Source organism: Moschus berezovskii, chromosome 5 (assembly GCF_049115385.1).
Source record: "Moschus berezovskii isolate FMDL1 chromosome 5, NW_MosBer_1.0, whole genome shotgun sequence".
Taxonomy (NCBI): Eukaryota; Metazoa; Chordata; class Mammalia; order Artiodactyla; family Moschidae; genus Moschus; species Moschus berezovskii.
The window spans coordinates 42,687,442-42,709,362 of record NC_142464.1 but is presented as its reverse complement, the minus strand read 5'-3'; the positions used below and the strand labels follow the sequence as shown (position 1 = coordinate 42,709,362).

At 37.6% G+C, this 21,921-nt stretch overlaps 1 protein-coding gene across 5 annotated transcripts in view; it reads right to left on the bottom strand.

Annotated features, from left to right (window-relative positions):
- Nucleotides 1–21,921, bottom strand: part of SNCA (synuclein alpha) — a 163,447-nt gene that overhangs the window by 128,797 nt on the left and 12,729 nt on the right. For all 5 annotated transcript variants that reach the window (XM_055434948.2, XM_088836037.1, XM_088836039.1 and 2 more), the window contains exon 4: nucleotides 16,087–16,229. In XM_055434948.2, the coding sequence (XP_055290923.1) occupies nucleotides 16,087–16,229 (143 nt within the window). The remainder of the gene's footprint in view (nucleotides 1–16,086; nucleotides 16,230–21,921) is intronic.

Genomic DNA, 21,921 nt, shown 5'->3' with positions numbered 1-21,921 from the left:
TGTCAATAGGCTGAAATGAGAAAGGCAAAGTTTCGAGGATACATGAGCATAAGAAGATGACATCTTTCTCAGAACCCAAAATATTTATAATCACATTTTGTAAAAAGATTTGGCAAAGTCAAATTGTGAGGCCCTAAATGAGTAGATATACTTGCCAAAAAAGAGAGAATCAATAATTTAATTCAATTGGGTAGAACACCCCATTACTCCTCAAAAATCTTTGTTAAAATTTATCTTGAAATTTGGATGTGGAAACTAATATTGTTAGATAGCAAAACAGACTTGCTGAAATAGTTTTTTAATTTTGTTTGATAACTGTGATCAAGGGGAGTAAACGAAAAAAGTGTATTATAACCAGAATTTTTTGAGAAATAATATGAGGCTAGAGTGGTATGGTATCTCACTCAGAGACAGCCTTACTTCAAATCTTTAGGAAAGAGAAGTAGTTGGAGATGAAATCTTCAAACACAGGCAACACTATGACTAGACAGACTCCTACACACGCTCACCATGATTAACATCTAGACGTCAATGCCTAAAGCAGAAGAAACTGGTCTCATGCACCCCATATTTCTGATGACGCCTGGCACAGTATTTCACACATGGCATGATTTTAACAAATATGGATCAGATGGATGGATGAATAAATAGATAGGTGAGTGGCTAAACAGTAAATACTATACTTGTATTTTTCAGTACCTATAAAGCTAAGATGACTTTTGTTTTTCAATCAGTTCAACAAATGTAAGTGGGAACTAGGGCACTAAGAAGGAAATTAGTCTCTTTAAGTTCTAATTATGGTTAAAGCAGAAGAATGCTTAGTCAAATAAATGTTGAATAGTGTATGATATTACAAATACCATTTATTATTCTTTTGTTATGAGTGCAATACACGTACTTATTAAAAGAAACTGTAAGTAGACAAAGGAAGACAATAAAATGACTGCAATCTGTGGCCTGGAAATAATCACTCAGTCGCAGCGTCTCCTCAAGAAGGGCTTTTTCTGACTGGTGCGATGCCTGGGGAGCGCCGCTGGCATTTAACAAGTACAGCCCAAGGCTGAGAAACATCCCGCAGTGAATGAGAGCATCCCCAAAGCAAAGAACTGTCCAGCTGGAAATGCAGAGTGCTTCACTGAGAACAAGCGAGAGCCCGGAACATTCACTTCAGGTCTCTGTACACACGCGTAACACACACGGTTGTTTCTTTAATAAAGGTGGATCATACTATACAAACTGTCCATACTGTTTTATAATCTGTTCTTTTCACTAACTGCAGCAAGAGTATCCCTCCTCTCCATCAGCTATTCTTCCACACCAACATTCTGATGACCGCTCAGCGTAACCACTCTAAGGATCAGCCAGAATGCCTTCAACTAAGTCACTACTGTCAAACTTCTAGCATATTTTAAAAACTTCATATGATAATCAATGCTGAAGTGAGCATCCTTATACTTAAATTTTTATGATCATTTAAGTTCTTTGAAGTGAAAATGCTGATTTGAAGAAGACGCATAATATCAACGTTTTTAATATAGATTTCCAACACGACCTCAAGAATGATTTGAATCAATTTTTCTCCAACCCTTCTGTTGAAAGAACATCTCCAACACCTAGTGGCTGAAAATGTAGCACAAACTGAGGGCAGTGTGATCCAAAGTAGTAGCTGGTCCCTTTTCTATCCCACATCCAATTAGGTACCGGGACTCATTGTTCAGACAATTGAACTAAATCATAAAAGTTCAAATACCAGACTGTTTCATTATTCTTCCATCAGTAAAGTATAAAAAGAAAGAAGAAGGGATTTTCAGGGGAACAGATATGAAGTGGAGGGTTAGTCTTTTCCCACGAACCCTCCTCTGTGGAGGCGGGTGGTACCTCATGAGGTTGGAGATGTCTGTCAGCAGAGAGACTGGTATCTTATTCCCTGACAGGATGCAGCCTGAGAAGCAGGGCCTGCTGAGCTTTCCTGGTGCCAACAGAGTATGAGCCCACAACCTCTTGGACCTGGGGACTGACATACCACATTGGAGAGTTCAGTTTCCATCGCCCGCTCGTACCCTGACTCCTCAGAGTTAAGGCTGACGTGGGAAGGCTCCTAGGTTTCCCATGGGTCCAGATAAGGCCTTCGAAAGAAGTATTGGCAAGGGGTCAACTAGCAAAGATGTAAAGGCAATGACAGGGCAGCAGGCTTGTCCCAGACCCCTGAGATGAGGCGGTGACCAGTGCACCCCATTTAGACCACATTAGAGAGTCACCAGGACATCAGTGGCTGTATAGAATGAAACCCAGGCCCTCTCAAGAGCACGTATATTCCTACTCGCATCCATCATCCCTTCCCCCTCTGCAGACCTACCTTCCCATTTCAGTTGTACTTGAGGAACAGGGAACTTTGAGCTTCTGGTAAGCTCCAGCAAAAAATAAATCTTGATTTGATTGAATGTTTATGGAATGAGTCTGTTTTACAGTGGAAATAACTAAAATTAAGTTTAAATACAAGGCCTTAAAAATGAAACTAAGCCTTAGTGCTTATCATGAAGTTGTGAAAGTCAGATGAGCTTGAGATTGTTGCTCCTCTGGAAATGCTCTCATTCTAGAAATTGTTGGCATGGAAAGTTAGCTTGAGGAAGCTCTCTCTGGTTCCTTTCCTTTTGATGGACTTCCTTGCCTTTGACTAAAATGGGAAAGGGCCAAGAAGATGCCTAAGCCAATTTTCATAATTGCAAACTACTTAGGGTTGCCCCCATCTGGAAGCTCTATCGGAACTGGATACCAAAGCTCCATACGAACAGAGTCCTTTTGTTGGCCTTGCCCCAGGGGAAATGGGCTTCCCACGTGGAGCAACTGGTAAAGAATCTGTCTGCCAATGCAGGAGATGCCGGTTCAATGCCTCAGTCGGGAAGATCCCCTGGAGTAGGAAATGGCAACCCACTCTGGTATACTTGCCTGGGAAATTCCACGGACAGAGGAGCCTGACAGACTATAGTCTGTGGGGTCTCAAGAGAGTCAGACAAAACTTAGTCACTAAACAACAACAAAGGATCTTCTAGAAAATGAGCATAAAAGAAGAGGATTTGGATATGGGATGCTGAGTCCTTGTAACCTCTCTAAACACCTCTAATCCAGAAGCAAAAAGCAAGTCGTAAGACGACGAGGCACTGAGTGAGTGGCAACAGTTTCAGCTAGCCGGGGCACCTCGAATCTGTGCTCCACAGAATCCCAGTACTACTCTCCATGGGGTTTACATCCAAAAACCACAAGGAAAGACAGCAACTATGCCACCAACACCATATATTAGGGCTCGAGATTCTCCTCAGTCTAAGAGAAAGATTGCTAGCTTTGTTTTCTACAGCATTTCCCAAAATTATTTCTTTCCAATTTTTAGTTCAGTTCAGTCTCTCAGTCATGTCCAATTCTTTGCAACTGCATGGACTGCAGCACGCCAGGCCTCCATCCATCACCAACTCTCAGAGTTCACTCAAACTCACGTCCACGGAGTCAGTGATGCCATCCAACCATCTCATCCTCTGTCGTCCCCTTCTCCTCCTGCCCTCAATCTTTCCCAGCATCAGGGTCTTTTCAAATGAGTCAGTTCTTCACATCAGGTGAACAAAGTATTGGAGTTTCAACTTCAACGTCAGTCCTTCCAATGAACATTCAGGACTGATTTCCTTTAGGACAGACTGGTTGGATCTCCTTGCAGTCCAAGGGACTCTCAAGAGTCTTCTCCAACACCACAGTTCAAAAGCATCAATTCTTCGGCGCTCAGCTTTCTTTATAGTCCACCTCTCACATCCATATATGATTACTGTAAAAACCATAGCCTTGACTAGACGGACCTTTCTTGGCAAAGTAATATCTCTGCTTTTTAATATGCTGTCTAGGTTGGTCATAACTTTTCTTCCAAGGATAAGCGCCTTTTTATTTCATGGCTGCAGTCACCATCTGCAGTGATTTTCGAGCCCCCCAAAATAAAGTCAGCCACTGTTTCCAATGTTTCTCCATCTATTTGCCATGAAGTGATGGGACCGAATGCCATGATCTTCATTTTCTGAATGTTGAGCTTTAAGCCAACTTTTTCACTCTCCTCTTTCAGTTCCATAAAGAGGCTCTTTAGTTCTTCTTCACTTTCTGCCATAAGGGTTCCAAATTTAACATGTATGTAATAATCACTGGAACTGCATTGTGGAAATCCAATGCAAAATAATAGCAATATGACTTTATTTTATTTATAAAAATTGATTATTCAGACTTCCCTGGTGGCTCAAACGGTAAAGCGTCTGCCTACAATACGGGAGACCCGGGTTCAATCCCTGGGTCGGGAAGATCCCCTGGAGAAGGAAATGGCAACCCACTCCAGTACTCTTGCCTGGAAAATCCCATGGATGGAGGAGACTGGTAGGCTACCATTCATGGGGTCACAAAGAGTCAGACATGACTCAGCGACTTCACTTTCTTTTTTTGTGTTTGAAATTCACTTGTTAAACATCATCAAGACATAAACAAATATTGAAGATACCTTCTATAATCACTAATCTAACACAACTCAGGGAAAATGTAGGCTCCTTCTTCGCAAAACATTTTAACTACAATGCATTTCAGTTGGTTGTTTATTTTTTGTCCGCAATATCTCATCTCATTTATACTCTCACTCTGTGCAGGGGTTGGCCAGTTACAGACAAGTAGGTTTGGTTTAGAAAGGTTAAATGAGTTGCCAGGGCTCTGGAAATGCATAAGTGAACAAACTGGCCTAAAAGTCAAGCCATTAAACAGACTCAAAATATTTTTAACTCATTTAGTCTAGCACTTTTATTTCACAGATGAGAAATTCCATGCTCAGAGGGGTGATATGACATCATCCAGAGAGACAGGAGCAACTCCATGTTCCCTGACTTAAAAGCACATGCACCCTGCACTCAGCCATACTTCTCCTATATGCAACCAAATCCAACAGTGTGGATAAGCCAGGGACTCAGTACAAAGACAGAGACCAGTTAGTTATCATAGAAAGCAGTTGTAGTCAGAACACTTGTGATCTGCCCTTGATTCAAACACCAATATTAGTTTCTTTCTCAGGAAGAATACTATAGAAGAAGGATTATTGTTATAAGCAGTTATTAATATTTAATGGAGATTGTTTTTTAAGTGCTTATTTTACATATATTGCAATGTTAGAAATTAAAGATGAAGTCTTTTTAATAACATTATATATTTTGTGTGATGATTATATTAAGCCCTAAACTCGGTGACACACATAGGAAGTACATGCTTTTTCCAATTTTGCTACAGATAGTAAATAATACATAACCCACTGCATAAAAACTGAGGCCTTAAGGCAAATCTGTGTGTACTCATTCAGGAGACACATATGGCATGAAATAATACAGTGTATGTTGAAAGGGCAATTTTCTGCTTTGTTATAAAATGTATATACATGTGAATTGGAAATGATATGCTAATAGGGCTTCTCAGACTTACATCACTCCCTTGTGAGCACAAACAGTTAAATTCTATGCGGTTTTCTTAAATTATAAATTCACATTATTCTCAGTCCCCAAGGCTGCAAGTGAATTCACTCTTATGGCCTGAGTTCCAAATACATTCATCATATTTTGTAGGTATGAGGAACACAAAAGAGAAATAAAATAGTTTCCATCTTTAATCAGGAAGATAAAATATATATATCCCTTTTTATTTTTCTATTTATTCAATGGTTTATTTATTCAAACAGTGTCTCAGTGTTCTTTGTATTAATGTACACTACAACCTTAATAGGAATTAAATAATACTTTTGGAATTTTTAAAACATCTCTTAAGTGATACTAGAACTACCAGGTAAAGAGGAATATTTAAATTGCAACTTACATATACAAATGTTTGGTAAAGTTTTAACAAAGTTTTTTAAACAAAAGAGTTACCTCATATTTGAGATGGCAAATTACTCATTTTCCCCTTGGAAAAGAACAATTATATTGATGAATCACCTAACTCTAGTTCTCATAATTGTGTATTTGCATGCAAAACACAATTAACTTCTCATTTATCTTATTTTTATTCCTCAGAATTCAAGTAAACAAATTTTCTTCTAGATTTGTATTTTGAATGTTTTGAGAACCTAGGATCTCTTTTTGTATTGTATCTTGACAAAGTAAACATCACCAAATGTTTCCCTGAAAATTAGAAAACTAAAAGCCTTTATCTGATGGGACAAAAAATCAAATTATTCTTACTTTTTAGGAACATGCAAGTTGATTATCACTGACGTATGGAATAAGATTACTGTGTGTCATAATCAATAAACACATCTTACTCATTTTATTTCTGCCACTTAAAATTATGTTATTTTCCAGGTTTTTGATTGAATTACAAGGTGAAAATATGGCTCAGATGGTAGTACAAGTTTAAAAAAACCTAAATTTAAAATAATCTGACATATAATAGTATCTGATTAATGCATGTGTGTGGGCTCACTTGTGTCCAACGCTTTACAACCCCGTGGACTGTGGCCTGCCAGGCTCTGCTGTCCATGGAATTTTCCAAGCAAGAAAACTGGGGTGGGTTGCCACTATCAAAAATATTGTGAATTTTGCATGTGAAGGACTGGTAGCAGTAGATGTTAGCCACAGGCACAATGAAAATTAATTCATAAAAGTATGAACATTGCTCTCACACATCATTTGGCAGAATTTTAATCCATGTTACGCATTTATGAAGGAATAAACCAAATGCACAAATATGATCTGAAGCTGTTCGCTGGTGTGTCTTGGAGCAGTTCTATCACACTCTTCCTATATTTCTCTAAAAACAAAACTATAATCACGATCGGTTCTCTGCAGACTAAAATTGGATCTGTAGTCATGTATATCTTGCAGGGTTGTAATGCTTACAAATTATTAACCACTGGTGCCAGAACTCAGGTGCAAGTCTTTTTATGTTCCTGGGTCTAAACAGCTAGAATATTGTGGCTCTTATCTCCATATTCATGAGGTGATTCCATAGTCTACTGTCAAAAACAAAATTCAAGGATAATATTTATTGAAAGGATAAGTCTCTCTCATTTCAAACAGAAAGTGTTTTTCCTATGATGGATATATACGTGTTAAAAAACAAGTTCTCAAAGACCAGAGATGCTCCTTTTTCCCAGGGGTTAGCAAATCAGTCACTTGCCTGGATTGCATGTTCCTTGGGACCAGAGCCATTCATGTGGTATTCAACTTTGCATTCCCCATAGTGCCCAACTGAGCAACCAGTACATACAAATACCTGTTAAAAGACTGAATGCTACTGAATTGTAATGAAAATGTAACCCTACGGCTATAGTCCCTTATAATCTTGTATGTAATTAGAAGGTGCTTTCCTGCTTAAAATTTAATAAGATTAAGAGTTATTAGGAAACATGGTTCAGCGGGGTAAAGAACCCACCTGCAATACAAGAGACACAGGTTCAATCCCTGGATCGTGACGATCCCATGGAGAAGGAAATGGCCACCCACTCCAGTATTCTTGCCTGAAAAATCCCACGGACAGAGGAGCCAGGTGGTTTACAGTCCACGGGGTCACAAAGAGTCTGACACAACTGAACAACTAAGCATAGGAATCATGATTCATCCATCAAGAATCTGGTGAAATATTAGATAAGAGAAATCCCACCATAAGAGATGAGTTTCTAAATGGAGACAGTTTACACAGCATTAGTAGACTTTCATAAAAGTATAGAATATTGACTTTTACATACTCTCTCTCTCTCTCTTTCAGTCGCTCAGTCGTGTCCGACTCTCCGCAACCCCATGAATCACGCACGCCAGGCCTCCCTGTCCATCACCAACTCCCGGAGTTCACCCAAACTCATGTCCACAGAGTCGGTGATGCCATCCAGCCATCTCATTCTCGGTCATCCCCTTCTCCTCCCGCCCCCAACCCTTCCCAGCATCAGACTCTTTTCAAAATATTATTAATTATAGTCATTTTGAAACAAATCAATTGGGTAAATTAGGTTTCTCCCCTATTTACCACATTATGTTTTAATCAAAGATTACAATGATATTAATAACATACACTGTTTCCACCACAAACACAAATCAGGCAGTGCATTGTTCACCAAAGCTTTTAGTTTAGGTTTAAATACAATGAACAATTATTTTGGTTATGCTCTAAGGTCAAGCACAAGGCAGGACTCAAACCACTAATTATTTGAGAAAATATATTATTTCAATCATTAAAAAACATTAAAGGAAAATGTTTACTGTAAATTAAAATATTTTACTAATCTTGACATCTATTACCACCTTATAACCAATAATAAAATCATGTATATAATATGTGTATACTTCTTCAAAGAAATCTGAAAGGTCACCCATGACCTTTGGCTTATTTGTGAAATCAGCCTGAAATGAATTAGCTGATGCCAACATTCATCACCTGATTAATCATTTAATTAAAAGGTCTGTGGTAATCAAGTGTTTCCATACAAATGTGTATCAAGCTAAACATGACAGCTCTGGTAAATCAAGGAAAATAAGGACACTTAAATGTTATAAATCATAATGTCAATCTGACATTTTTCATTTCAGCTTTGTCTTATTCACCTAGTACATACTTGGTGAGCTATCCTCCTACAAATTAAGGCAGGATCGCAGAGTATATACATGCTTCTACACATTTGACATCAACATTTTCTGGGATACTGTTTATTTATAATCTCAGCTAATTTTTCAAGATGGCACTGTTTAGGAACTTTATTCTGGCTCTAAAGAAAAAAAAATAAACAGATGAAACCTAAATATTTCAAGTATCTAAGATTATAAATATTTTAAGTTTATTTCCTGCACAAAATCTATTCATCTCCATGTACACAGGTCAGTGCCTAAATGGGATGTGATAATGAAGTTGACTGCTGTACTAATGGCAGAAAGCCAAGAGGAACTGAAGAGTCTCTTAATGAAGGTGGAAGAGGAGAGTGGAAAAGTTGGCTTAAGACTCAACATTCAAAAAACAAAGATCAGGGCACCCAGTCCCATCACTTCATGGTAAACAGATGGGGAAAAAATGGAAACAGTGACAGACTTTATTTTCTTGGGCTCCAAAATCACTGCAGACAATGACTGCAGCCATGAAATTAATGCTTGCTCTTTGGAAGAAAAGCTATGACAAACCTAGACCACATATTAAAAAGCAGAGACATCACGTTGCCAACAAGTATCCATATCATCAAAGCTATGGTTTTTCCAATAATCATGCATGGATGTGAGACCTGGCCATAAAAAAGGCTGAGCACCAAAGAACTGATGCTTCCAAATTGTGGTGCTGGAGAAGACTCTTGAGAATCCCCTGGACTGCAAGGAGATTAAACCAGTCAATCCTAAAGGAAATTAACCCTCAATACTCATTGGAAGGACTGAGTCTGAAGCTGAAGCTCCAATACTTTGTCCACCTGATGAGAAGAGCCAACTCATTGGAAAAGGCCTTGATGCTGGGAAAGATTGAGTGCAGAAGGAGAAGGGAGCAACAGAGGATGAGATGGTTGGATGGCATCATTGACTCAATGAACATGACTCTGAGCAAACTCCAGAAGATAGTGAAGGACAGGGAAGCCTGGCATGCTGCAGTCCATGGGGTCACAAAGAGTTGGACATGACTAAGCAACTGAACGAGTTGTGCTATTTGTCAAGCAGTGGCCTTAATTAGTTTATTCAGAATTTTCACTTTCTACATGGGCAGAAAATTACAAAAATATAAACTTCAGGGACACTGAGGATCCAACTCTTCTAGGGCATTCCAGATAATATTAAAGAGATGTTTATTCGTTGTTCATCAACGATTTACTTGAGAAAAAACATATGCAGAGCACTATTGAGCCAATGGAATGGAGCAAACGCTGCAGTAAACAGTTGTATAATAACACTCAAGTGCCTTTCTTTTATAATATTCTTGGTACAAGAGGATCATCTGTTCTCAATAGAAGTTACAAATTTTACTTGTATAACATCGCTGTTTGAACTTAAAACTTGAATACTTCTGTCAATGCATATTTAGACTATTCTTTCTCTGCCAATCAAGAGAATGAGCCTCAAAGTAATGAATTGTATGGTTGGCAACCTCTTGGTTGTACACAGCTAAAAATATAGATCAGAAGATGGATTATGCTGATATATTAAAGAAGCTAATAATATCTGATTTAAAAAATTCTTAAAATTCATGACAGCTGATTTGTCCTTTAATCTAGTATCATAGAAATTATTACTAAGGGTGGCTTCATTCATATGATCAAATTCACAAAAACACTTAGGTATCTGTAGTCAAACATCTCTGTTAACATCAAAAGGAGACAAGTACACCAGAATAAGTATTCTCAAAGGCATAAATTTAGAAGATAAAGAGAAAAAAATAAAAATGAGCTACGAGAACTGTTGGTTTATAAAAACAAAATGGAAATAAGAAAGAAAGGAGAAAGGGAAGGAAGGAGGGAGGGAGGGAGGAGGATTTGTCCCCTTATCAGTCAGGGAATGATGGGCCAAGTACCCTCAAAGTGCATGAGGACTAAGCACTAGTGCAGCCAGTCATTTTGCAGTAATCATGATATTCAAGGGAGGCATCAACCACCAAGACAATGGCACAGCTGTTAATCCACTTCGACAAGCAACACCCAGTAGCTCTGCTGGTCACATTCCTCTTCCACCAAGCCTTGTGAAATGTATCTCTGAATCGCTTTGATATTACTTCCTGTGTAGTCTTTGAATTAATCCATTTCTTTCTTTTTCCCTCACCAACACCTTTGTATTCACAATCATCTCCTCTTTCCACGGGAGTCCACTAACTGGTTTCTGATTTTCTCTATTTCCCTTCTTATCTGTTTCCCACTCTACAGGCAGAGACATCCTTTCAACATGCAAACCTATAACCTGAAATCCAGATTAAGTGCTTACAATACTTAAATAGGTCCCTTTATTTTTAGAATAATGACCAATATTTTTACCATGGCTAGCTTTGATGTGGGCTGGCTACATCCTTATCTTTTCTGGCTCCAACCGTCCTTTGATTTGCCATGGTCCCCTCCTACCATATTAGACTTTCTCATGCTGATGCTTTACCCTGAAATGCTTTTCCTTTAACTCTCACTTCTGATAGCTGCTAGTCAGTTTTTGGATCTCAGTTCAGACATCACTTCTCCAAGGGAGCATCTGGCCTTACCCCTAACCCACAGTAACTGGGTCAAGCACTCAGATATTCTTGGCATTAGGCACACCATTCCATTTATCACAGTTTATAACTATACACTTATTATGGGTAATTAGGTGATTATTACTGATCTTTGTCACTAGACTATAAGCACAATGAAGAAAAAAACAGTGTATGGTTTTCTCATAATTTTAACCTCAATATCTAGCAAAATTTATGGCACACAGTGAACAAGTATTATTTCTTCAATGAATAATGCCTGTCAAAATGAGGTCATTAACAAGTGGTTAAAGCTACAACAAACTGCTTTATTTCCATTCACCAGAATCACTCTGATCAGAGTCTGAAGGATGAAATTATTTCACATTTCATAATGAACAACTTCAATGATTTTGTTTAAACTCTAGAACTTTTAGCATCCCATAGATGTGGCCAAAATGAAAGTTCATTAGCATCTTTCATTAGTTATTACAGAAACAGAATTCTACTGCTAAATTGAGATTTAAGAATTTTCTATTATAGATCCCTCAATATATAAGAAAGAGTCTTAGGAGATCTTCAAAAGGTCATTCAGCCTGTTGGTGACAACACAGGGATGAAAATCAGCCATTTAAAATCCCAGTTCAATTTTTTTTTGCTCCAACTATGCTGTAACTTTTAGGTTTATGACTTCATTTTCATTTTTGGACATTTGTAAGACACAACAAGTGCCGATAAGAGAAATATCTCCAAATGGTTAACTTTGTCACATCATTTAGACTTCTGCTTTAAAACATTAAAATAAAGAGCAATATTTTTAGAAGTGTACGAAGCCTAATTTTGTAAGAAAAGAAACATTTTCATGCCTTATTTTCAATTTACATTGTACACATTAATGGGGGTGAGACGAGACCAGTACAAGCTTTCCTGGCTTCTTAATATTCTGAAGCAAATAATTTTTCCAGTTAAATCTGCTTGTCCATAAAGTTCTATTTATGAAAACTCAAAAGGAAGGTAAGTTTTGAGGAAGGGGTTGGGGATGTGACAAAAGCAGATGGAAAAGCACTGCTGGAATCCAGTCTATTACCATTGGCTATGTGACCTTGGGCTAAGTACTTCCCCTCTGTAAATTTCCTCATCTATACAGTCAGGAAATTGGTCTAAATCATGAGCTGTATCTGTTGATGGGTTTCCATGATCCCATTAAGCCCTTTGGGGTGTTTATGTACATTTTTCTGGGAAGAGGGTCCATAGCTTCTATTATGTTGGCAAGGATCTGGGAAACAAGTTAGTTGCCTCTGTACTAAAATCTGAGGGTCCTTCCTAGTTTTGAAAATGGAATAAAGCTACACATAGAATTATAATTTTATTTTTTATTTTTTTTGTATGCAAAAAAAATTTTTTTACTTTTATTGGAGGCTAATTATTTTTACAATATTATATTGGTTGGTTTTGCCATACAATGACATGAATCCGCCCTGGGTGTACATGAGTTCCCCCTCCTGAACCCCCCTCCCACCTCTCTCCTCTCCTTATCCTCCCTCTGGGTCATCCCCGCATACCAGCCCCGAGCATCCTGTAACATGCATCGACCCTGAACTGGCGATTCATTTCACATATGATAATATACATGTTTCAATGCCATTCTCCCAAACCATCCCACCCTCACCCTCTCCCACAGAGTCCAAAAGACTGTTTTATACATCTGTGTCTCTTTTGCTGTCTCGTATACAGGGTTATCATTTACATCTTTCTAAATTCCATATATATGTGTTAGTATATTGTATTGGTGTTTTCCTTTCTGGCTTACTTCACTCTGTATAATAGGCTCTAGTTTCATCCACCTCATTAGAACTGGTTCAAATGCATTCTTTTTAATGGCTGAGTAATACTCCATTGTGTATATGTACCAAAGCTTTCTTATCCATTCGTCTGCAGATGGACATCTAGGTTGCTTCCATGTCCTTTATTTCTCCAAAGAAGACATAAAGATTGCTAACAAACACATGAAAAAATGCTCAACATCCCTCATAATCAGAGAAATGCAAATCAAAACCACAATGAGATACCATTTCACACCAGTCAGAATGGCTGCTATCCAAAAGTCTACATGCGATAAATGCTGGAGAGGGTGTGGAGAGAAGGGAACCCTCTTACACTGTTGGTGGGAATGCAAACTAGTACAGCCACTATGGAAAACACTGTGGAGATTCCTCAAAAAACTGGAAATAGAACTGACATATGATCCAGCAATCTCACTCCTGGGCATACACACCGAGGAAACCAGAATTGAAAGAGACACGTGTACTCCAATGTTCATTGCAGCACTGTTTATAATAGCCAGGACATGGAAGAACTATAATTTTAGATGAAAATTGGAAATAGTATAATTTTCAGCGTGAGCAATAAGATTATTTGAAGAGCATATTCTGCACAAAGGAATACTATCATCAATCACACATTTAAGTATTAGATGAAGAACATCACTGGAAGGCCAGTCCAGATTTTCCATGAGTAGTATCAATTGTTACAGACCAATGTAATAACTACATACAATAAAATCTCAATTTGTCACATATTTTCAGTCCTTCCTTTTTATCACTGTTTTAATGACCCATTCATGCAGGCCTACTACACAGGATTAAAAGGAGTGGAAGCAATCCAGGGAAGTTTGTCAGCAAATAGATACTTTCTTACAGATTTCAGGATATCTATTCCAAAACATTTTGATGATAACTTTTGGATGGCTGAATAGCCATGGTTGCTATAGTACACACATATTTATTAAAGACAGAAATAAGTCACTCTGCACATCACTTATTTCCTGGTTCTATGTCTTAATGTAATAAATATTGCTTAATTTTCTCCTATGTGTACTCTTCTAGACACTTGTTAAAATTCAGTGAACAAACTAATATCTTCTATCCTCATAGTGCTTACATTTCAGAAGGGAAGAAATAAAATAAACAATATGCATAAAAATAATTAAGCTAGTTATTATTTTTAAAGGTGATAAATGCTTTGGCCAAAAATTAAAAAAGAGTAGAAAAATTAGGTACACCAGAGGTAAGGAGAATGGTTCTAATTTTAAATTGGTCAGGGTAGGCTTCACTGAGAAGGTGTTATTTAGCAAAGACCAGAGGAGATAAGGGAGTGAGTCAGGGTTACTTATTCACTGGGGAAGAGCTTTCTAGACAGTGGGAAGAGTCAAGACAAGGGTACACTTTATGGATTCAAAGAATAGCTAGGAAGCCTTTGTGGCAGGGAAAAAGCAAAAATCATTCTGCTACTAATGATGTGACCTGCAAGGGCTTAATATCTAAAATATACAAACAGCTCACACAACTCAACAACAAGAAAGCAAACAACTCAATCAAAAAATGAGAATATCATAATAGACATTTCTCCAAAGAAGATATACAGATGGCTAAAAGGCACATGAAAAGATGTTCAGCATTGCGAATTATTAGAAAAATGCAAATCAAAACTATAATGAGGTACCAGCTCACATCTGTCAGAATGGTCATTGTTAAAATGTCTATAAATAATAAATGCTGGAGAGGGTGTGGAGAAAAAGGAACTCTCCTACACTACTGGTGGCAATATAAGTTGGAGAAGCCACTATGGAAAACAGGTTCCTCAGATAACTAAAAACAGAATTACCATATGATCCAGCAATCCCAGTCCTGGGCATATACCCAGATAAAACTATAATTCAAAATACATATACCCCTATGTTCGTAACAGCACTATTCACAATAGCCAAAATTTGAAAACAACCTAAATTTCCATTGACAGTTGAACAGATAAAGGTGTGACATACATACAATGGAATACTACTCAGCCATAAAAAGAACAAAATAATGCCATTTGAAGCAACATAGACACAACCAGCTTATCATACTAAGCGAAGTCAGAAAGAGTAAAATAAATACCATATGATACCATTTATATGTGAAATCTAAAGTATGATGCAAAACAGAAATAGAATCACAGACATAGGATCAGACTTATGGTGGCCAAGATGGAGAGGAGAGAGAAAGATGGACTGGGAGTTGGAAGTTGGTAGATGCAAGCCATTACATTTAGAATGGATAACAATAAGGTCCTACTGTGGCACAGGGAACTATATCCAATCACCTGGAAAAACCATAATGGAAAAAATATAAAAAATAATATATATACAATGATAACTGAGTCACTTTGTTGTATGGCAGAGATTGACAGAACATTATAAATCAACTATACTTCAATTTTAAAAAAAAAGAATCTGCTTATTGGTCATGAATTTTGTAAAATTTTCATCTTTCAGTTGATACCTCATTTTCTGTTGCTTATTTGTTTAAAACGAAAGTCCTAACTGTTGAATAATTTTCCTAGAGTCTCATATTTGTCAAGAAAGGAAAAGTGAGAATTCTGAGAATGTTAAAATCATCCCAAAACCATGATCATAGTTTAAGCCCCTCAGTTTCCACAAACATATATTTGGCAATGCATTGCTATATAATGAGCAAATATGCCATTTAATAAGAGATGATGTCACTATAAAGAAATTAAGTAAAAGATTTTCATTTTGAACATTTAGAGATTGGGCACAAAGCATTTGCTATACTCCAACAATGAAAAATTCCAAGATTCGAAGCCAACATAAAAGCACCCATTCTTTCTGAAATGTCACAGCTCTTTTAGACATTTGTTACACTGTTCATTTCATTAACTATTTTTTCCAGAAAATAAAACAATCACAATTATTGTGTGATTTTCACAGCATTTATCTGGGTGAATATATCCAAAAAGAACACATATAAAGGTAGTACTTTTTTTTTTATGAGGGAAGCTCTCCCACAAGTAAGCATCTTATTCTTGCCTCTGTGGATCACCATGCATTGTGATCCACAGCTTAGAAATGTAACAAGATGTACACAGTCCTACCTTGCCCAAATGATCCTTTTTGCCAAAGCCAGTGGCAGCTGCAATGCTCCCTGCTCCTTCTACTGTCTTCTGTGCTACTGCAGTCACCCCTGTCACCACTGCCTCTCCAACGTTTGTCACTTGCTCTTTGGTCTTCTCAGCCACTGGGATGAATCAAAAACAATGACAGATTAAGGGACGGTGGACCAACAGCCACTAGGAATAATTTCACTTCCACTAACCATCAACTTCCAAAGACCTATATTCACACATGTAGATAACTGGTGAGTCAGGAGAAGAAAAAGTTACTGAGATTGCTAAGTGAGCATGGTTTAGCCAAACACAGATTCTTTGCCAAGACAGTCTGTGCAATCATGCAGATATTTAAAGGTGTTTCAAGCCTAATCATCACAAATTTGGGGCTATAAGCAATTTCGCTCTGGTTTACATTTTATGAAAGAAAGTTTACAGAAAGCAAGACTTGCAGGTGTAGCTGTATCAAACTCAGCATGAAATATTTTATTTCAATTTCAATGCCAAGTCTTTGATCTCACTCAGCATGTTTTTTTCATCACACCTTCTGAGTCACAGAACACATATATGCTCTCACGTGGTACCATTAGAAATAAAACAATGAGTGAGGGATGACTATGCTGATCCTTTTATGAAACAGCAGGTAGTTTAAACAGAATGAGTTTTAGTGTTAAGATTTATTTTCAATTATTTTAATGGGAACAAAAGAGCTGGACTTAAAGTATGAAATAAAATGGTTTGTTGAGCACACTTTTCATTAAAAATAAAATATGGAGATTCAGTAGGCTTTTAAAAATAAGTTAAATTTTAAGATGATGGTATAAATAGTTTGGGATTAGATTTAGAAAGAGATTCGATCTCATATCAAAAATTATCTAAGACTATATATAACTGTTGAATTAATCTTTCTATATTAACTCCATACATATATCAAATAAACAAAGCTGCAATAAAGTTTGTTTCAATTAAGAGTTTTATGAAAAAGCAGTAAAAGATGAGATTCTACACTTTTAACAATTTCAAGGTCAAGGGAAACAAGACAACTCTCCACCCAAACCTTTTTCCAGTAGTCATGTATGGATGTGAGAGCTGGACTATAAAGAATTCATGTTTTTGAACTATGGTGTTGGAGAAAACTCTTGAGAGTCCCTTGGACAGCAAGGAGATCAAACCAGTCAATCCTGAAGGAAATTAGTCATGAATGTTCATTGGAAGGACTGATGCTGAAGCTCCAATAATCTGGCCATCTGATGCAAAGAACTGATTCATTGAAAAAGACCCTGATGCGAGGGAAAGATCAAAGCCAGGAGAAGGGGATGACAGAGGATTAAATGGTTGGATGGCATCACCAACTCAATGGACATGAGTTTGAGCAAGGTCCAGGAGTTGGTGATGGATAGGGAAGCCTGGTGTACTGCAGCCCATCAGGTTGTAAAGAATCAGACACAACGGAGCTACTGAACTGAAACCTTATAACACTTACACTCATAAAGCCTGGATCTTGCATTTTTACCTATATGTAACGTAATGCTGAAGCTGAAATTCCAATACTTTGGCCACCTCATGCAAAGAGCTGACTCACTGGAAAAGACTCTGATGCTGGGAGGGATTGGGGGCGGGAGGAGAAGGGGACGACAGAGAATGAGATGACTGGATGGCATCACCGACTCGATGGACATGAGGTTGAGTGAACTCTGGGAGTTGTGATGGACAGGGAGGCCTGGCATGCTGTGATTCATGGGGTCGCAAAGAGTCGGATACGACTGAGCGACTGAACTAAATGTTTGCATATTATATGTAATGTTTGCATACTATATGTAATGTTTTCTGAGGAATTCAATGAGTTGTACTACGTGAGCTGTTAAGTGTTATGTGCTAGTCACCTGATTATTGTACAGATTTCATTTCACCAGTTGGGAGGGGCCAGTCCCTAGGTCAGGAAGATTCCCCTGGAGAAGGAAATGACAACCCATTCCAGTATTCTTGCTTGGAGAATCCCATGGACAGTGGAGCCTGGTGGGCTACTATTCAGAGCACTGCAGAGTCTGACACAACTAAACAGTAATAGTGTGGTCAAAACAATTGGGTTTTGAATACAGTATGTAGGCCATGGAAGTTGAGGAGGTAGATAAGGAAAAAAGGAAAACAAGTCTCACTCCTCCGTGTAGACAATAGGGGGAAATGAAAGTGGCCCCACCAGTCTAAAAGCAGGAAGAGTTCACAGCAGGTGTTGCTTGATATTTACTTTTTGCTACTTCTGGGGATGTGGTGGATGCCTACCAACTAGTCATGGCTATACTCAACGCAAAGTTCAATTTAAATGCCAGTGAAAAACTGTACTGGAAACCTCATGTTTTTAAACATTTCCAGAATGTTGATGCTTTAAAAATAGTGAATTACGGGCTTCAAGTTCTCATTTTTTTTCTTTTCTAAGAACACAAGTAGAAAATTTTACTTGAAAATGAACATTTCTTGTTATAAAATCTCAAAGACAAAAATAAATTTTGATCTTTTTAGAGATTCATAATTTTTCTTCTGCCAGCCATGAAAGTTTTTTATAATTCTAGATTTATATACATACTTTTTTAATGCACATAAACTGCACAGTAAAATGTACTTTGTAGTTTATTATAATTTATTAGATTTTACCACTGTAAGAATAAGTAAATTATTTACATTACAAAATGGCAGAATTTACATATAGCAGTGGTGGACCATTTTATTTATTTTCTTAATTTATTTTTATTTTTTGGCTGTGCCATGCAGCATGTTGAATCTTTCCTGACCAGGGATCAAACCCAGGTCCCTGCATTGGAAGCATTTAGTTTTGATCACCATACCACAAGGGAATTCCCTGATAGACACATTTTAAGATTTCTGTAGGAACTGATTTATCTAGTAGATAATTTACTGACCTTAAATCCCTTTGTTAAAACCCACCTCAAAAGTTAAATTCCATGTTAATAACCTCTTTTCCCAACAACTGTCCTTCTTCCTCCTCCTGTGTGCTCATAAAATTTTAGGTATATCTTTACTACTGAACTTTTTATTTGCACCATAATTATTGATTTCCCAGTATGTCTATCCATCTCCACTAGTATATTTTGAGTTGATCAAGATTTCATAGTAATACTCATTAAATAATTTTAAGTACATTAAAAGAAATTTATGTATGGATGTGAGAGTTGGACTGTGAAGAAAGCTGAGAGCCAAAGAATTGATGCTTTTGAACTGTGGTGCTGGAGAAGACTCTTGAGAGTCCCTTGGACTGCAAGGAGATCCAACCAGTCCATCCTAAAGGAGATCAGTCCTGGGTGTTCTTTGGAAGGACTGATGCTGAAGCTGAAACTCCAATACTTTGGCCACCTCATGCGAAGAGCTGATTCACTGGAAAAGATCCTGATGCTGGGAGGGATTGGGGGCAGGAGGAAGGGGACAACAGAGGATGAGATGGCTGGATGGCATCACCGACTCGATGGACATGAGTTTGGGTAAACTCCGGGAGTTGGTGATGGACAGGGAGGCCTGGCATGCTGTGATTCATGGGGTCACAAAGAGTCGGACATGACTGACCAACTGAACTGAACTGAAAAGAAATTTTGTGTATATGTGTAATTTATACATTAATTTCAATAATTATTGACTCTAATTAATTTAACAATAAAATTCCACAAAGGAAATGTGGCACCAACTTTTAGAATAGACAGTAAATCTAACCTATAACATTTTTAAAAATTACAAAATTATTATCGAGTTTTGAATTAGTATACGAATTACAGATATGAGGACAAGAAATTTATATTTTAAAGCAGTTTAACAAGGAAATTTAAAATGTAACATGTTGAAAATTAACTATGTTCATTATTGTATAACAAATTTCTGTGTGTAAGATCTCCAACAATAGGAATTTCTTTATATCATAATTTCATGAGGAATTGGATTGAAATATGTATATTATCATATGTGAAACGAATCTGACGTGGTTGGGGGCTCCCCACCTCAACACTCTGTGGATTTAAGAGGCCGTTCCTTCCAGAAGTGTATAAATTAGCCTGGGATAGAACCTGCACGCTGAATTTACTAATTAAGTAATGAGAAACCAGAACTATAAAGGTGGCATAGAAATACAAGAAACTATTCTTAAGTAATTTTTTAAAACTTTGAACAGATTTCCAGATTTTACCATTTGTTATAAACTGGTATATATAATTTCCATTCCGTCACTCAGTCGTGTCCGACTCTTTGCGACCCCGTGGACTGTAGCCTACCAGGCTTCTCCATCCATGGGATTCTCCAGGCAAGAATACCGGATTGGGTTACCGTTTCCTTCTCCAGGGGATCTTCCCGACCCAGGGATCGAACCCGGATCTCCCGCATTGGAGGCAGACGCTTTAACCTCTGAGCCATCAGGGAATTTAACCAGAACCAAAAGAAAATTAGTATTGTGTGAATTCTGAAGCACTTTCAACATGTTGTGGGAATAATGTGGACTTTCTTGAGTTTTACACATTCATAAGTAAATGGTCTGTATCTCGAAAAAAAAAAATTCATAAGGGAAAAAATGAGAATGAGTCAGCTTATATCAAATTAATTTTTTTAATACCTTCAAAGGCTTGTCATTCAATAAGCCCAGATTAAGTGCACTCTCATAGTTTCCTATAATGTGATGTACTGACAACTAAAATAATAATGTCCTGAGATCAAAAAGCCAGGGATTAAGGAAGAGTTTTCTGGACTTTATCTTCAGATTATCTAACTGGGAGGATTAATTTTCCATGGATGTTGTAGGTAGAAAACTCCTGGCTTAAGTTTACTAAAGTCTGCATTTCTACAAAATAGTTAATGAAACGAATCTTGGGAAATTTTTCTTTTAACATTAGCTGATAATGTTATGCACTTTATAATAGTTTCTCACTTCCCTACTTTAAAAGTAATAACAAAATAAATAAATTATTTAGTATTTATTATGTACCATGATAAACATTTTAGGTCATATATAAAAGGCAACCAATTCTCTCTCTGATTAACTACTGAGGTTATTACCTTAAACATTTATTTACCCTTATAATATGAATTTAGAATTTTACATGAAATAACTTTACTCAACAAATTAATTTATGTGATATGAGAGAGGGATGGCCCTTATTGCAACTGATTTATTCTACTGAATTTTCATGGCCAGATTACTTATAACTACATTTTTGATACTTTACTACTGCCAGGGTGGTTGACTGGTGCTGTGCTAAGTCACTTCAGTCATGTCTGCCTCTTTGCAACCCGCATGGACTATAGCCTGTCCGGCTTTTCTGTCCATGGGGATTCTCCAGGCAAGAATACTGGAGTGGGTTGCCATGTCCTCCTCCGGGGGATCTTTCCAACCCAGGGATCAAACCCAGGTCTCCCACATTGCAGGCAGATTCTTTACCATCTGAGCCACCAGAGAAGTCTTTGACTGGTGCAGTGATGTAAATGCATTTTACATCACTGGTGCAATGGTGTAAATACTCCCCATACCAAAATCATCACAGTCTCCCTTCTTAGAAGGATTTTCCATAGTGTTCTGGGGAACACTGGTTGAAATGAACTCTAGTAACTATTGAAAGGGCTTCCCTTGTGGCTCAACTGGTAAAGAATCCGCATGCAATGTGGGAGACCTGGGTTTGATCCCTGGGTTGGGAAGATCCCCTGAAGAAGGAGACAGCAACCCACTCCAGTATTCAGCCCTGGAGAATTCCATGGACTGTGTAGTCCATGGGGGTCCCAAAGAGTGGGACACTACTGAGTGACTTTCACCTCTTTCAACTATTGAAAGAAAGTCAAATC